The 14077-nt window shown below is 37.9% G+C and overlaps 1 protein-coding gene across 5 annotated transcripts in view; it reads left to right on the top strand.

Annotated features, from left to right (window-relative positions):
* mcf2l2 (MCF.2 cell line derived transforming sequence-like 2) overlaps positions 1 to 13302 on the top strand; it is a 111045-nt gene extending 97743 nt beyond the window's left edge. For all 5 annotated transcript variants that reach the window (XM_085447158.1, XM_085447161.1, XM_085447160.1 and 2 more), the window contains 2 exons: positions 6175 to 6248; positions 8176 to 13302. In XM_085447158.1, coding sequence (XP_085303284.1) covers positions 6175 to 6248; positions 8176 to 8264 — 163 coding nt within the window. In that variant the 3' untranslated portion in view covers positions 8265 to 13302. The remainder of the gene's footprint in view (positions 1 to 6174; positions 6249 to 8175) is intronic.
* The last annotated feature ends 775 nt before the right edge of the window (positions 13303 to 14077 follow it).

The raw sequence follows: 14077 nt of genomic DNA, 5'->3' as shown, positions 1-14077 counted from the left end.
CCTCACCCGAAGCACTGCCTCAGGGCTTGGAAACTGTGGACTCTTCCATTGAAAAACCTCAGTTGTAACTGGAGACCCAGTTCTCATTACCAGTAATGAGCCTCCACACGAAATTCATGCAAGTTTGTAAGAAAAGTTAACATTGGGTTACTGCGTATGTTTGAGGATTGCAGTAAAACCACAGAGTGGAATTTGGCCAGTGCGAAGGATCAAATCCCTTATATAGATCCAAATGTGGCTTCCTTCAAAAGGGGCCAAATTTAAATAGGGTAGGTTTTGTTTGTTTTTTTTAAAGGCCAGTTATTGAAACCTTTTGTTCACACACAAAAAAGACTGCACATTGAGCTACAACACCTTCTCTGCAGCTCATAAAGACATGCCATACCCCCAAAACTCACACTTGGACACCTTAGACCAGATGTCCATCCCTTGTTGCTTAGAGCCTCTAATTTGATTGTTTAACCAACTTTTGAGAAACTACATTTTCAACCAGTTTCAGCAGAGGTGGACTGTTGGTTTCAAAAAAGTTCAGGCCTTAGCTTTTAAAAGTTAGTACCTGAGTCACGGACACCATGGCATTCCCCAGCACCCTTATTAACCACCTCCAGTCGCTAGAAGCTTAGTTTATACTCTGTTTTCAACACAGACAGAAGACCTGATGGCCGAGCAGCCATTCTTAGTATATTTTCTTGAAGTCCATTTGAACTCCAGTGCCTGGGGCACAGGCATAGTTTGTGCATTGTAATTTTAATTCTCTGTAGAAAAGTCAGTGCAGTCACAAAAAAGCCAGACAGGCAGACTGCATGCACAGACCCTCACACTTGTTGTCTGATGATTAAATTTAGGTCGTTTGGACATGAGCACAGCTAGGTGGACTTGTGGACATAGTATATACAGTATAATGTAGACTTCAAAAGGTATTTTCTGGGATAGCACAATAGGTCATACAGTAGAGGTATCAATGTTTCTCCAGAAATATATTGTTTGCCTCATTGCTATTTAGCCTGCACTAATCATCCAGCTATCAGTTCTTTAAAAATGGAACCATTCTGTGTCCTTTTATTCATGCATATCTGACACCAAAATCGTGTGCTTGATTGAAATAGTCTTTGTACCAACGGATTTCTATGGAGCTATTTTGTTAATTGTAATTGTGAAATTACCAGTCATTTCTGACAGTGTGTCTTTGTGTCACCCTCATCATTGTTTGTCTTTTGTCTGTTCAGAAAGCATCAGCACAAAGACCAGTAAGTGTTAAAAAAAAAATGAAAAAAGCTGTTAACAGCCTGGTGCAAAAGCTGTTCTGCGCAGTGGGAGTCTTTTGTAAAATAACCCATGAACTTGGGTACTTTTATGGCTTGAAGTTGGGCTATGGTTGCTTTGATTAACACTGAGCCTACCAGGTTTCATTATGTCTTTACAGCAGTAAGGTAATAGCAGTCTACTCAGCCTACAACATAGTGGATGAGTCCGACTACCATCACCATGGGAGTGACAACAGGCAGCAGCCACTTTATGGGCTGATAGCATTTGAAAGAGGGGAAAAGAGCAGAATCAGATAAGCTGAATCTATCCTTACTGACAAGGTACCAAGGAAAAAAGAAAATGAACCTTTCAGAAAGGCAATATTTCCATGCATAGCCCATGTGTTTGAGTGTATGACATTGAATTATTGTTATTGTTGATCTTGTGTATTTTTGCGTAAGAATTTTGCAGTTCCACTGCTATCTGTAATCATTACCCACAGCACGGCTTCCCTGTTTAAAACTACCTTCAATTCAACCACATTAATCAAACAAGCTCAAGAGAGGAAATGAGACTTGTGCAACGGGATGCTTCTTTGCAGCCCTGTTCTATCTTCACAAGGATTAAAGGCTGAGAGTGACTCACAAGGAATTAAAATTTCATTGACTGTAACTTTATCCTGATGAAGCAGTAGGAACACAACAAAACGTGTGACTGTTGCTAAATCAAGGAAGGTTGCAGAAAACAATGGCTTCAGATTAATAATAAATCACTGTTTGATTCACCTCACCAACACCATCTTTGCTTTTGACCTGACAGGGAAGCAGCAGCTACTGCCTGCTTGGATGAGCAGCCTCTAGAAAGTGAGCTGAAAGAATGTTTTGAGCTCATGCAAGCTCCTTGCATTAGAAAGTGATTAATAGTCTACGAGATAAAAGCTCAACTTGCTTTAAATATGCTCATTTTTCATCACCTCATGCATATTTCAGCCCTTAAAACAGTCTCCTGTCGACTCCATCTATGGATTTTTGCCGCTAAAAGGTCTCAGTCACTCATTCTCATCTCTGCTCTACGCTTGAGGAACATGAAGAATTCATAAGTTTTCTCTTTTCTTTGGTTCTATTGCTGTCATATAGAACACGACTGGCACAAAAAGGACTACTGCAGTGTCATATAAAACTCGATGTGTCCTGTATACTAATATATGTCCATTCATTTGTGTATGTCTTTGTTTACCTGGTGCACACTGTTTTTGTGTATTTAGATTGTCCACTGTGCATTTGTGTTGTTATGATTGTGTATGCACTGCTGAAGTCAGTTTTTCCAACAGGAACAGTACCATGCTTACTAACATACCCCCCACCCCCCACCCCGCCCCATGAGTGTCTTGCACCTTTCCAGATTTAGGCTTTCACTTCACGTCTGCACCACACGCAGTGTTCCTGTCCCTGTTCCTGTGGGTTTGTGTGGTATATTTGTCTAAAGGCTAGACAGCACACCCAGCCACACCCTGTCAACACTAATTTACATATGAGAGGAATAAACAGAGACGTACTTCACTCTAATGTGAAAGAGGAGAATCAAGAAACAGCTTCCCTACATCCTCTGTCAAATCTTCAGAACTGCCCATCCAGTGAAAGCCATTGGCACCATAATTCCAGATGGAATTAAAGTCTGTTGTCATACTAGCCTAAGGATTGCCATTCATGTCAGATTACACCTTCAGTGTGCACATATTCTTTTTAAAAACATTCATTAAGGCTTTACCTGGTTCACCTAATCATAATTTATTTGCAAAATTATGGTAAATATACCATAAGTAATATACATATTTCAGATTTCTAGTATGGTCTGTTAATATGACTAACTATATAGTAAGCTATGTTATGTGTCAGATAATAACTTTAAAAAAGCTCACAGGACTTGTAACCTTAAAAAGAAAGAAAATGGATTTTTGGCTCGTGTCTTAAACAGATCTCCTGTCTCCACTGACAGTAATGCATGTTTTGGCCCAGGTGATGATAGTAGTGGGATGCATTGAATGCACAACAGTCATCTTTCTGTCTTGTAAACTGTGTGACCATCACGTTCATTTCAGTGTTTATAAAATGAAAGTTATTATCGATCTGTCTTGGTTTTTTCAATATTTGGCCTAATGACTCAGTTTTCCTGCAGGCAGAAAGCCAGTGCAAAGATAAACATAGTTTCCTTGCACAGGTTGTCATAGGAGCAAATAGGATACCTTGGAAACAATAGGTGAAGAGATGATTTTTTAAATATAAACCACATAAGCATAACCTGGTGGCCTGGCAGTGTTGCTAATGTCCAGTGCTGGATCTTTTTAATGCAACTGATCAACAATGGTAGTCTTCACATAAAATCTAAATCTTTATTGCAATTATACTAAAAATACAATGAAATGATATATGGTTCCATTCAGTGCAAAGAAAGCAACCTAACTATCTTAAACTTTCATTCTAAGAACAAAAAATTAAAAAGACAATTTCTAATAAGTAAATATAGTATAAAAATATAAATAAATATATATGCTGATGTTTATGCATTTGTGCTTGAGTCATTATTGATTGCACAGGTTAGTAAGGCGGGCATACCCTTCAGTTTTCATTTATTGTTTATTACTTATTATTGCAACAGCCCTGTGATTTATGCTGTTTTTCAGTCTTTGTTTTAGCATTCTGAAGAATGCTAATAACACTGATGCTCATATTTCAACTACTGTCTCTAATTTGAGGGAGGCACATGTTTTTTGCAAGGCTGACACAGTAGCAGCTTCAATTATTATCTAATTTTTTTTTTTGTAATAGGATGACAGAATTTGGTGTGAGGAAAGACAGGAGGGTAATGACTCACAACAATTATCAGGCCAGCCACAAAGCTCATCAATGAAAGCTCAGAAAGAGTCCTGATCACCATCAAACAACAGTAAACTGCATTTATTTTATGTTAAGACGCTACTTACTGTAAAGTTCCTACCTTGCCACCTTCAACACTAAATAAATCAAAAGATGTGTAGAAGTTTAACAATGTGAACCCTGCTTGTGGCCATGAAAAACATCAGCAAACACTACGCTGCAGCACATGAGTCAGTTTTGTTCCCTGACTGATACATTTCATTGCAGTTTGGCAGTGCTGATTGCTGAATCAATGCAAGCACAAATAATGTCTGGGGGAAAAGCTGTTATCCTTCATATTTATGTGCACCACAGACATATTAATGCTTGATGTTACTCATTCATAATACTCTTCCAACTTTCCTGTGCACTAACAGCATCCCAGTCTGCACACCCTGTATATCTTTCCTGAAGAGGTCGAAATAGTTTTTCTGCTTGTAAAGAAGTCCTGCACAGCGTGCCTGCAGGGACATTTAAAAGATCATTGCTACAAAATTTCACTTACACCATGCAAAAATAAGCCTTTGGTAAAAGTTACTAAGGTTCTGATATCTGGGATTAGTAGCAGTGAAAGTCATGATAAAAGGGGTGTGTTATTTTTTTATTTTTTTATTTTTTAGCTAACTTTATAAAAACGCTTGGTTGGCTAGTAGTAGTTCACTGTTTTTATGAGGACCCAAACAGTAAACGGTAAAAAATAAACACATTTAATGTTAATTTTGCAGGATTTATTCCCCTAAAAGGCCTTTATTGGTTCACTTTTTGTTTTTAGTTTGTGTAGCAGCTACCAAAAACTCAGTAAATGACTATAAATTCAGAAAAAGGTCAGTGTAACCCATGCAATAATTCATTTATTTAGTTTCGATATCATTCTTCTTATATATAGGGAGATTATTTTCCTTTGAATTGTATGGAGCTACCAAAAGGTCACAGTGGGATTTTTTTATTTATTTATTTTTTTATTTTTTTGCATTACCTCTCAATAACATTTGCTTTTCTTCTGACTCTCAGAGAGAGACTGAGCTGTATGATTATACAGAAGCATGTATTATTTAGTAGGCCACCACTGGTTGTGACAGCTGCAAGAATCAGTGCACCCTCGGCTGTTGCTGCCCTGTACCACCGCATCTAGAACGAAAACACGATCTCTTACTGACTGCTGCTGAGAAAGTCTGTAGTTTCAGCTGTGACTGCAGAAGTGGAATGACACGGCTGTCGCAGTGATTGTATTTGTGTTCATTACTGTGCTATCGTTTTTATAATTATGGCTTAAATTCGTTTTTATTTAATAAGTGAAATAATATGCACCAAGGGCTGTGTGTTATGCTGGAGCTACTGTATACCTGAACTCTTGTGCTTCACATGGTATGACTGCAAATATATAATACTATGTATATTTTTAACTTATTCTTTAAAAATAAGTAATGAATGCAAAATCATCAGGTGTCTCTCTGCACTCTGTGTTCTTTTGATCGGCACACTAGCTACACATATGGATTAAAAGGAACACAAGAATAATAAAAATGCTTCTGAAAGGGGCTGTGACCTTTCACAAGCTGAGCAGAATTGTATGCTTGCTGCTTTACAGGTATTTCATTTACAGTTTTTGACATTAATATAATATTTCAAATAACTTCCTGGCAGAGCCTAAAATAAACATTGGTGACATTTTGAAATCTATATTAAATAAAGTTCTAGCATCATTAGTCATGATTTTGTTTATGCTAAAACCTTCTTGTTCCCCTGTGCTGTCATACTTGGTCATTAATATGAACAGGCATTATCAGGATTCACTGAGAATTCACCATAACAGATAATTTCAGATTAACTTATGTGGTTAGTGGCTTTAATCCACAGACTTATTTTCCTGTAAAGTTATTATTTTTGTTTTTAACTTCCTTTGGTTCAGCAGTTTGCTTCTGGAAATGAATGACCTATAATAAAAAAGTATCGCTGCAATTACCTTACTCCTGTGTTTGAGTGAAGACCTTCCTCTCTATTGTGTTTCATGTCCTAGGCTAGTCAAGAACCTTTTAACAGAGAAGACAGGGTTGGTCCCATCCAGTATACTGCAAACAGCATCAGAAGGAGGTCACTCAATTCAGTAACAACACTGCAGCTTCTGACTAACCACTGGCAGCTTTGCTGTAACACACTCACTCACCACCCCCTCCATACCACCCATTAATCCCACTTCATCTGCTCCTCTCCTCACTCTCCGATGTTAGTTGCACCAAATTAACTGGGTGGTCCACCTGCTGTTGGAGAGGAAGGAGAAAAGGGATGAAGTGGAGGGGGATGGAAGAGTTTTGGCTTGAATGCAAATGCCACTGACTGAAGCACATTCATCTCTCTCTCTGTGTCTCTGTCTCTCTGATTGATGTTAGATAAAACTTCACTTGTTTTTTTGAATTGTCAATTTTAGGTAACTGATGTTTAGATTCAGACTTTGATACCATGAAATTAATAATTACCTGGGACATGGCAGACTATTTCCAGTTGCAACAATAAAGCTGTTACTGGCTTTCAATCAGGTGCTTTCACTCGTCAACTCTTTAGAGCAGTTAAATCAAGCTCTTTGTCATTTCTCCCACTTCGGGCAGGTGTGTAGAGTAGGTATACTTGACTAAGACCCCATAGAGGGAGGCTAGTTATGCTACTCCTGGGCAGATTCTGGGTGGAGCATAACTAAGTGAACATGAGCCAACCCAACTAGCATTAGCATGTTGCGGTTTTGCATAAAGTGGCTCCTGCTGCTAGTCATGCTCGCAGTATAGTTGTAATTTGAAGAATTAACCAGCTAGCTACTATAGCAGCTGGTTACAACTAGCACTGTTTCTGTCACAGATATCATCTATATTCACTCAGCACACATTATTTTCTTTCCTGTATATCTATTCTTTCTTCCATCCCATTTACATTTGACAAATAAACAGAAATTTCTCACGGCATGCTCACGAGGTTTGTGGTGACACGCTTTGTTTGACTAAGATGTTTTTAGTTTATGACAAGAAATTAAGCCAAAGGAGAAACTACTAGAAATCTTATCATTTATATTTGCTTAAAATGCATTCAAATAGTTTCCATATACTTGCCAACATATTTTTAAGCTGACTATTAGTAACATTTTCTGGGCATTAACTATCAGATACATCCATGTAAATCGGTAGCGTGCTGCAAGTAGCATGAGGAGTTTTGTGATTAATATGATTAACACACCAGCTACACGTGATTTGATGTTAATTTATGTTTGGGGAAATGCTTATGAGCTCCTCGTACTTTATATCCACATAGAAAGGACTCTATACACAGCTTTAATATATTTCTATCTTTAACTTTGAGCACATATTGTTAATCTTAATACTGGGTTGATGAGATCAGGCATTCATAGACAAAGTGTATGCTTTTCCCACAGGATAGACCCTTCTATTTTTCCCCTCTCTCATTCTTTCCTCATCTCTGTCCTCTCTGTCCTTAATCCATCTCCCTACCATCTCAACGCTCCCATGCCGACTTGAAGGCTTGTCCTTGAAGTGTTTTTTTCTTTTTTTTGCTGTGGCCTTGCTTGTGTTGTTATGGTGTGTTCCCTCTTAAAAAGAACTACCTCTTCTGTCAGGTCACTTACCATCATCCTCTACTCCTTTTTATCATTTTCCTCTTTGTTTCTGTGTTTTTTCATACTTAAGGCAGACCCACTTCCATGCTCTAGCAGTTGACCTTCAGCATTTTAGTTAAGTGGAGCCCATTTACAAAAAGCTCTCTTCACCTGTCTGCACTGAGTGCCCTTATCTGCCTTCCCTATAATTTTCTATGCAACGAACTGGCTGATATTATTGCAGAGTCTGAATATTGCTCTATTATGTCTTCTTTTTTTAATGCTTGATTTTTTTGGGGGGTTCTTTTTTTATTGGAACTGCAGTCTGGGCTGTGCATCCTCATTCTTAAGTGCTGTTTGAATTTTGAATACTACATTTTGTAATGGCATCAACATTGACTTGATGCTTTCTTGTCTTTGCAGATATCTTCAGTGATCTGTGTACAGCAGCTCTCTCCGACTCTGAAAATGAAGCCAGTACATGGGGAGATGTGTCTCAGGACAGCAAATAAACATGGATGACCACTATAGTTCATTATATTTAACTACAAATATGGCTGATGACTATAACTGTAGGTTTTTTTAACTGTAATTTCCTAAGCTGGACAATTCTAGGTTTTCTACTTGTAGCTCTTATTAATGAATTTGCAAATATGGCCTGCTATTGTTTTTCAAATGTAGTTTTTTTTAGAAAAAAGCCTGCCTGAATGCCACAGTAGGAAAGCCATATAAGGTTTTTAATTCAAGGAAGTGCCAGCATGTCTCTGTGGGGAACTGAAGCTTTCATGGATGCTGAACTGAAAGTTAAATCATTACTTTCTGTGGAGAATGCTGGATGCCTGGAAATGTAAAACCTTTTCTGACCTGGATAACCTTAGGGAAAGTGACAATTTCCATGTGCTGGTTGTAAGCAGGCTTTGGGGAGGCGGCCTGGTTTGCTGTTACCCTGCACTGAAGCAGAACTCTTTAAGATCAAATTCTTACACTGATGCCCAAATGTTTCAGCATTTCATGTTCAAAATATATATAATTAATTGCAAGTTGTTTTCTTTGGTTTTCTCAATCCTAGTGGAGCACGCACACGAATTATATCAAGTATAGAGTTGCTTCAGAGACTATTCTGACTACTCCTATGTTTTCACACTCGTACAGGTTTTCAACCACCATCATGTGTGTCCTTTGCATGTTTTCCCTGTGTTTGCATGGGTTATCTCCGGATACTCCAGCTTCCTCCCACAGTCCAAAGACATGCAGTTAGTGAGGATAGGTTGACTGGCAACTTAAATTGCCCCTAGGTGTGGTTGCAGATGTGAATGTGAATGCAAATGGTTGTCTGTGTCTATGTGTTAGCCCTGCGACAGATTGGCCACCTGTCCAGGGTGTACCCTGCCTCCCGTCCTAAGACAGCTGGGATAGGCTCCAGCCCCCCTGCGACCTTGAAACGGATAAGCAGAAGAGAACGGATGGATGGAAACTTAAAAATCAAATATTACAAAACCGTCTTTGTCACTTTTAAGTTTGCTTTGTTAAGTTTCCGCAACCATTAGACATTAAGTAAATTTTCCAGACACCAAGCTACTTCTGAGTGTGTGGGAAGGGTCCATAGACCATGTAGATTGTTGCCGACATGGTTCATCTTTTGGCGGATTCTCCCATCAGTGACTGTTCTCACTCGGTTATAGTTTGCCTGAAATTATAACTTTAGGAATTGCTGGATTAGTTTTTTTTGTTTGTTTATTTCTTTGTTTTTCCATTTTACAATATTTAATGGCACTGAGGTCAGCTTAATTAATAAAGAAAAGTTCCCCCCCCCCCCCCCCCCCCCCCCCCGTGTATATAAATTCCTTGTGTATATTTAAATCTATTTAATAATAGGTCAGTGAATGGATCTGAATACTTTCTGAAGTAACTCTATTGTTTCAACTTCCCCACTGTCTGTTAGACTCACAAACAATGTGTGTAATTTGCCAAATGGCTGGAAATTACTCACCAAACAACCAGAGAGCTAGGGCTGAACACATCGGTTTGCTGAATGCAATAACATATGAATATAGCCTTTGTTTTTATGTCATACGGGGACAGAAACTGGAAGAAGACTTGAAGTCAATTTGTCTTCTGGTAACAAGTAAAGAACTGTGCAGATTGTGTATCATTAACTGTCTAAAAACAGCTTTTTGCTCCATGCAAAAACAAAGTTGATGAGAGTGGTGTGTTGATGAGACCTAAGTGCAAAGAGAAGGCTGTAATACTAAAAGAACTCAGCAGAACTGCAGAGTTGGATGTCACTAGAAGCAAACCCGTTTAATTTACACATATCTGTCTCATTGTTCATATAAAATGCATTCATTTGTTCAGTTTTAGTTCCAAAGTCTGCTGCTGTATCAGGGGTGCAAAATGTGGGGAAAAGTCATTCAAGAAGAATTTCCTTTATCAGTTAATGATAGCTAATTACTCTCTATCAGAAAATACATGAGAAGTAAAACAATCGTGTTTTCCATTTTATGCTCTATATAGCTTCAATGAATAGCACACAGAAGAAGTCAAAAGGCTTTTGATGGAGATGAAGCATTAATGTTTAAGGAAATGGAATTATCTCTACGATGTGTTGAGCTGCATGCCACCGAGATAAAGTAAGACTCATTTTTACATAATGAGATTTTCACTACCAATCTTGTTAAGAACATTTCACATTGATTCCCTGCATGCCAGCTGCTATTCAAAGACAGGACTTATGGTATTCATACATAGTTTCTGATTTGTGTGCATGCACTGTACAATAGCTAGAAAATGTGCTTTCTAAGCAATCTAATCCCAGATATGAGTTTCTGCAAGGGTGACTTCATGCCACTGTGAGAAAGCTCATTTTTAAATTGAGAACATTCCAAATATTGTATTAATTTACGCTCACAGATTCCCTATTGAGGAATTCTTTTATCTCTGTGTTTGTGTTGCCTTAACTAATTCGTAGAAGCATACTCACCGAGAAACCCAATTGATCATATTCCAACCTTGGAATTTATTGAAGGATTTCGTTTTTCTGCTGAATCCAAGCAATAGTTCAGCTTTGCAACATGTTATTGGATTCATGAGAGTTGTTTGAGGTCCAGCTGAAAGTGCTTACACCCGTGTTTTTGCTGCTGAGAAGTTAGCATTTGTTCCCACCTTCAGTTTTGTAGGTGAAATGCATTTCTCTGACAGATAGCACTCATGCCCTTTTTTCTCCCCAAAGTAAACTTCACTATGTTGTAGAAAAAGTCAGGGAAGTTTGTTTTTCTTTTTTCAGGGAAAATATTTTTAGTAAACAGCACCATTTTTTCTAAGGTTTCATAAGGTGTATAATGTTTTTTTGGTGTTGTTGTTCTTTTGGATCTGTAGACTGGACATAGGACTTGGTGAGGGCCACGGACGCATTTGACAAATGTAAACAAACATCAGTGTTAGCATAATTTTGAGGGATCCATTTTATGTATAACTGCTGTATTGCCGTACTCCATTGCTCCCTCACAGGCTTTTCAACACTGTATTGCATTTCTACTGCTAGGATGAATTGTATAGACTAGTCACTGCGGAAGCAGAACTGTAGCTGCAGATAAATGGCATATTATATCACAGCAAGGATAATGCAACACAAACGCTGCCATTCTGTCAAATGCTGCTGGCATTTCACACATGTACATCATGTCCCTTGGTTTGATGCCTCTGTGAATCAGCCATAAAGATATTTGAGACTGAGAGATAACTGTCCTTTTCTAAACAAAGAACACATCTGGAAGTTAAAAATGGAAAGCCATAAGGGTGTACTCACACCAGGCACAGTTTCCTACTACCATGCCTGGGCACAATATCCCCATTTCCTCACTGCCCCATGGTCATGCTGCTCTTAGCAACCTGGTCCAGTTCATCTCAGTATTTCAACTCAACTCTTTCCTGCTCACTCTGTGCATCATTCACACACACTTTTGAAAACAACGTTTAAAGAGCATAATGAGGTTTGTGATTTAATGTAGCTTAAAAGCAATATTTTGGGAGTTATGAGAAACTGCCCCCTCACATGCCTTGCAGATTACCTTACATGGTGATTTTTGCATAAATGATGGAGTTCTTTCTTGGGTGTGGTTTAATGATCGCTCTAGGTGGAATCAAGTACTGATTAACATACTGCTTAATATAACTGATACTCTCATTTTACTTGCACATATTGATTTAAGGACTTGACTATGTTTGACAAAGGTTGTGGTTTAGATTAAATATACCTCTTCATTATCTGAAATCTATGCGTTTAAAAGAAAATGATGGTTACCTAGTGTGGTTAAACACGTGAAATGGTATTTGTAAGTATGTATTATATGTAAATAGTTTAGAGTAAATTCATCTCATAGTTGCCATATATCTATATCATTGTAGCACCAACAACAAAGGAATTTTGAATGTATGTGTGAACTGCCAGTGTCTTTGTCAAAAAGGCATCATTTGACATCCTCTGAATGAGAACTGGCTGGAAAACGACTTATTTGATTTTCATTTAGATGGTAAATCTTAGAAATGGAAACAAGAAAACCAAAAGATATCAAACAGCAAAGTCTTCATACAATACATGTTAGAACATAAGATTGAACCTTGTTACAAACCACAAGTAAGTAGCGTTGATCAGTCTTTGAAAAGACAAGTTTAAGATGAGCAGTGGATGGATAGATGCTTAGAAGGGTTCATGGGTGGATGAGAAGTGAATGGATACATGAGAATTCCAAAGGATGGATGAGAAAAATTGGCTTGACAGACTGCTGTGTGACGGGCGAGGCATGGATAGATTGTTGGTTAGAAGAGTGAATGGACAGATTTGACGACACTGTAAATGGGTTAGCATTTGCAAGAGAAAGCAAAACTAAAGTGAAGTTGATATGCTTTGATATTCTGATTATACAGAAATGCAGTCCTCTTGAATATGCTGTATATTTTGTTCATGCTATGTTTAAAATATATCTTTGCAATGAAAATATTTCTCTTGTACTGCCATATTTAAGCATATTATAGAATAATCAAGTCTGTATATTGTATCTGTCATCTGATGTACATATTGCATTGCTTTGTTGTGATAATATGCATTTGCAATGTAAATTTTGTCACAGTTTCATTTCTTATTTCAAATATATTCGATTATTCCTAACTTAGGCTAGATTGTTTTACTTCTGCTAAAAAAAAAAGTTTCTACATGTGCAAGAAAAGTATATGCAAAGTCTTTTTATAAAACAGGATAATTTTACTGCTGGCATTTCACAGAGCAATCTCTATTTCAATATCTGTTGTATTAGGGTCTCTCTCTCTCTCTCTCTCTCTCTCTCTCCCCCCCCCCCCCCCCCCCCCCCCCATTATTCATTAGAGAAACCATTTTCACCCAGTAAATTAATGTAATCTACCAAATAACACACAGCAACTTTGGTAAGCACAAACAGAAGGTTCCAATCTATAAAAGAAGTGGCTTTGTTTCTGAATGGCCTCAAAATACATTGTTTGCATCTGTCTTGGGAATAATAAAGATTGTGTTGAAAAGTCCACAGATTGCATTTACCCCACAATCAAAATGAGCAAACAAGTCCTTTTATTTCTTTATTTGATTTAATTTATTAATTTGGTGCCAAATCCCAACGATTGTCATCTCAAGTCACATATAGTTATATGAAGATCTCCCTCATGAGTAAGCAGTTAGAGGCAAAACTCCCACTTAAGAGGCAGAAACTTCCAACAGATCAAGGCTCAGGGAGGGCAGCCATCTGCCATGGCCAGGAAGGTTGAGAGGAATGAGAAGAGAGAAAAGAAGAGCACAGAGAGAACGTAAGCACCAGTTCCACTAATGTAACATTTTCCCAAACTAAAAACTATAGCAGGAAGTGCAGGGCTGGTCAATTGTTCCTGCTTTATAACTATAAATGTAGTAAAACATATCTTTTTAGCCCATGACACAAACTAAAATGCTGAGAAAATGTTACTTACAGTATATCATTAACATTAACGTGACTGCAGCAAACTCATTCTTTTACAAACCTCTAAGAGGAAATCTTTCCCAGTCATCACTGATGTAATTGCAAGGTATCTATACATCCTTGACATTTTTTTATTGTCAGTTGTCAATGTAGATTCATCAGAGGAGTAAAACACATACATTCTACTTGTACTGTAACAGGAAATTTGCCGTGCCTGTAAAAGTAGTTGGATACAGCCTCTTTGTTATCGGTTGAACCGAAGATTGAACCCTGTAGACTAATAATTCAGCAAACATAAGCCCTGAGACTAAGAAAAAAAAAGGCACAGTGAGAATATAAAGGAGATG

This window comes from Copadichromis virginalis, linkage group LG23, assembly GCF_057382275.1.
Source record: "Copadichromis virginalis isolate Kocher_CV1m ecotype Utaka linkage group LG23, C_Virginalis_male_GT1.1, whole genome shotgun sequence".
Taxonomy (NCBI): Eukaryota; Metazoa; Chordata; class Actinopteri; order Cichliformes; family Cichlidae; genus Copadichromis; species Copadichromis virginalis.
Note: the sequence above shows the minus strand (reverse complement) of the source record. Positions and strands in the feature narration are given on the sequence as shown.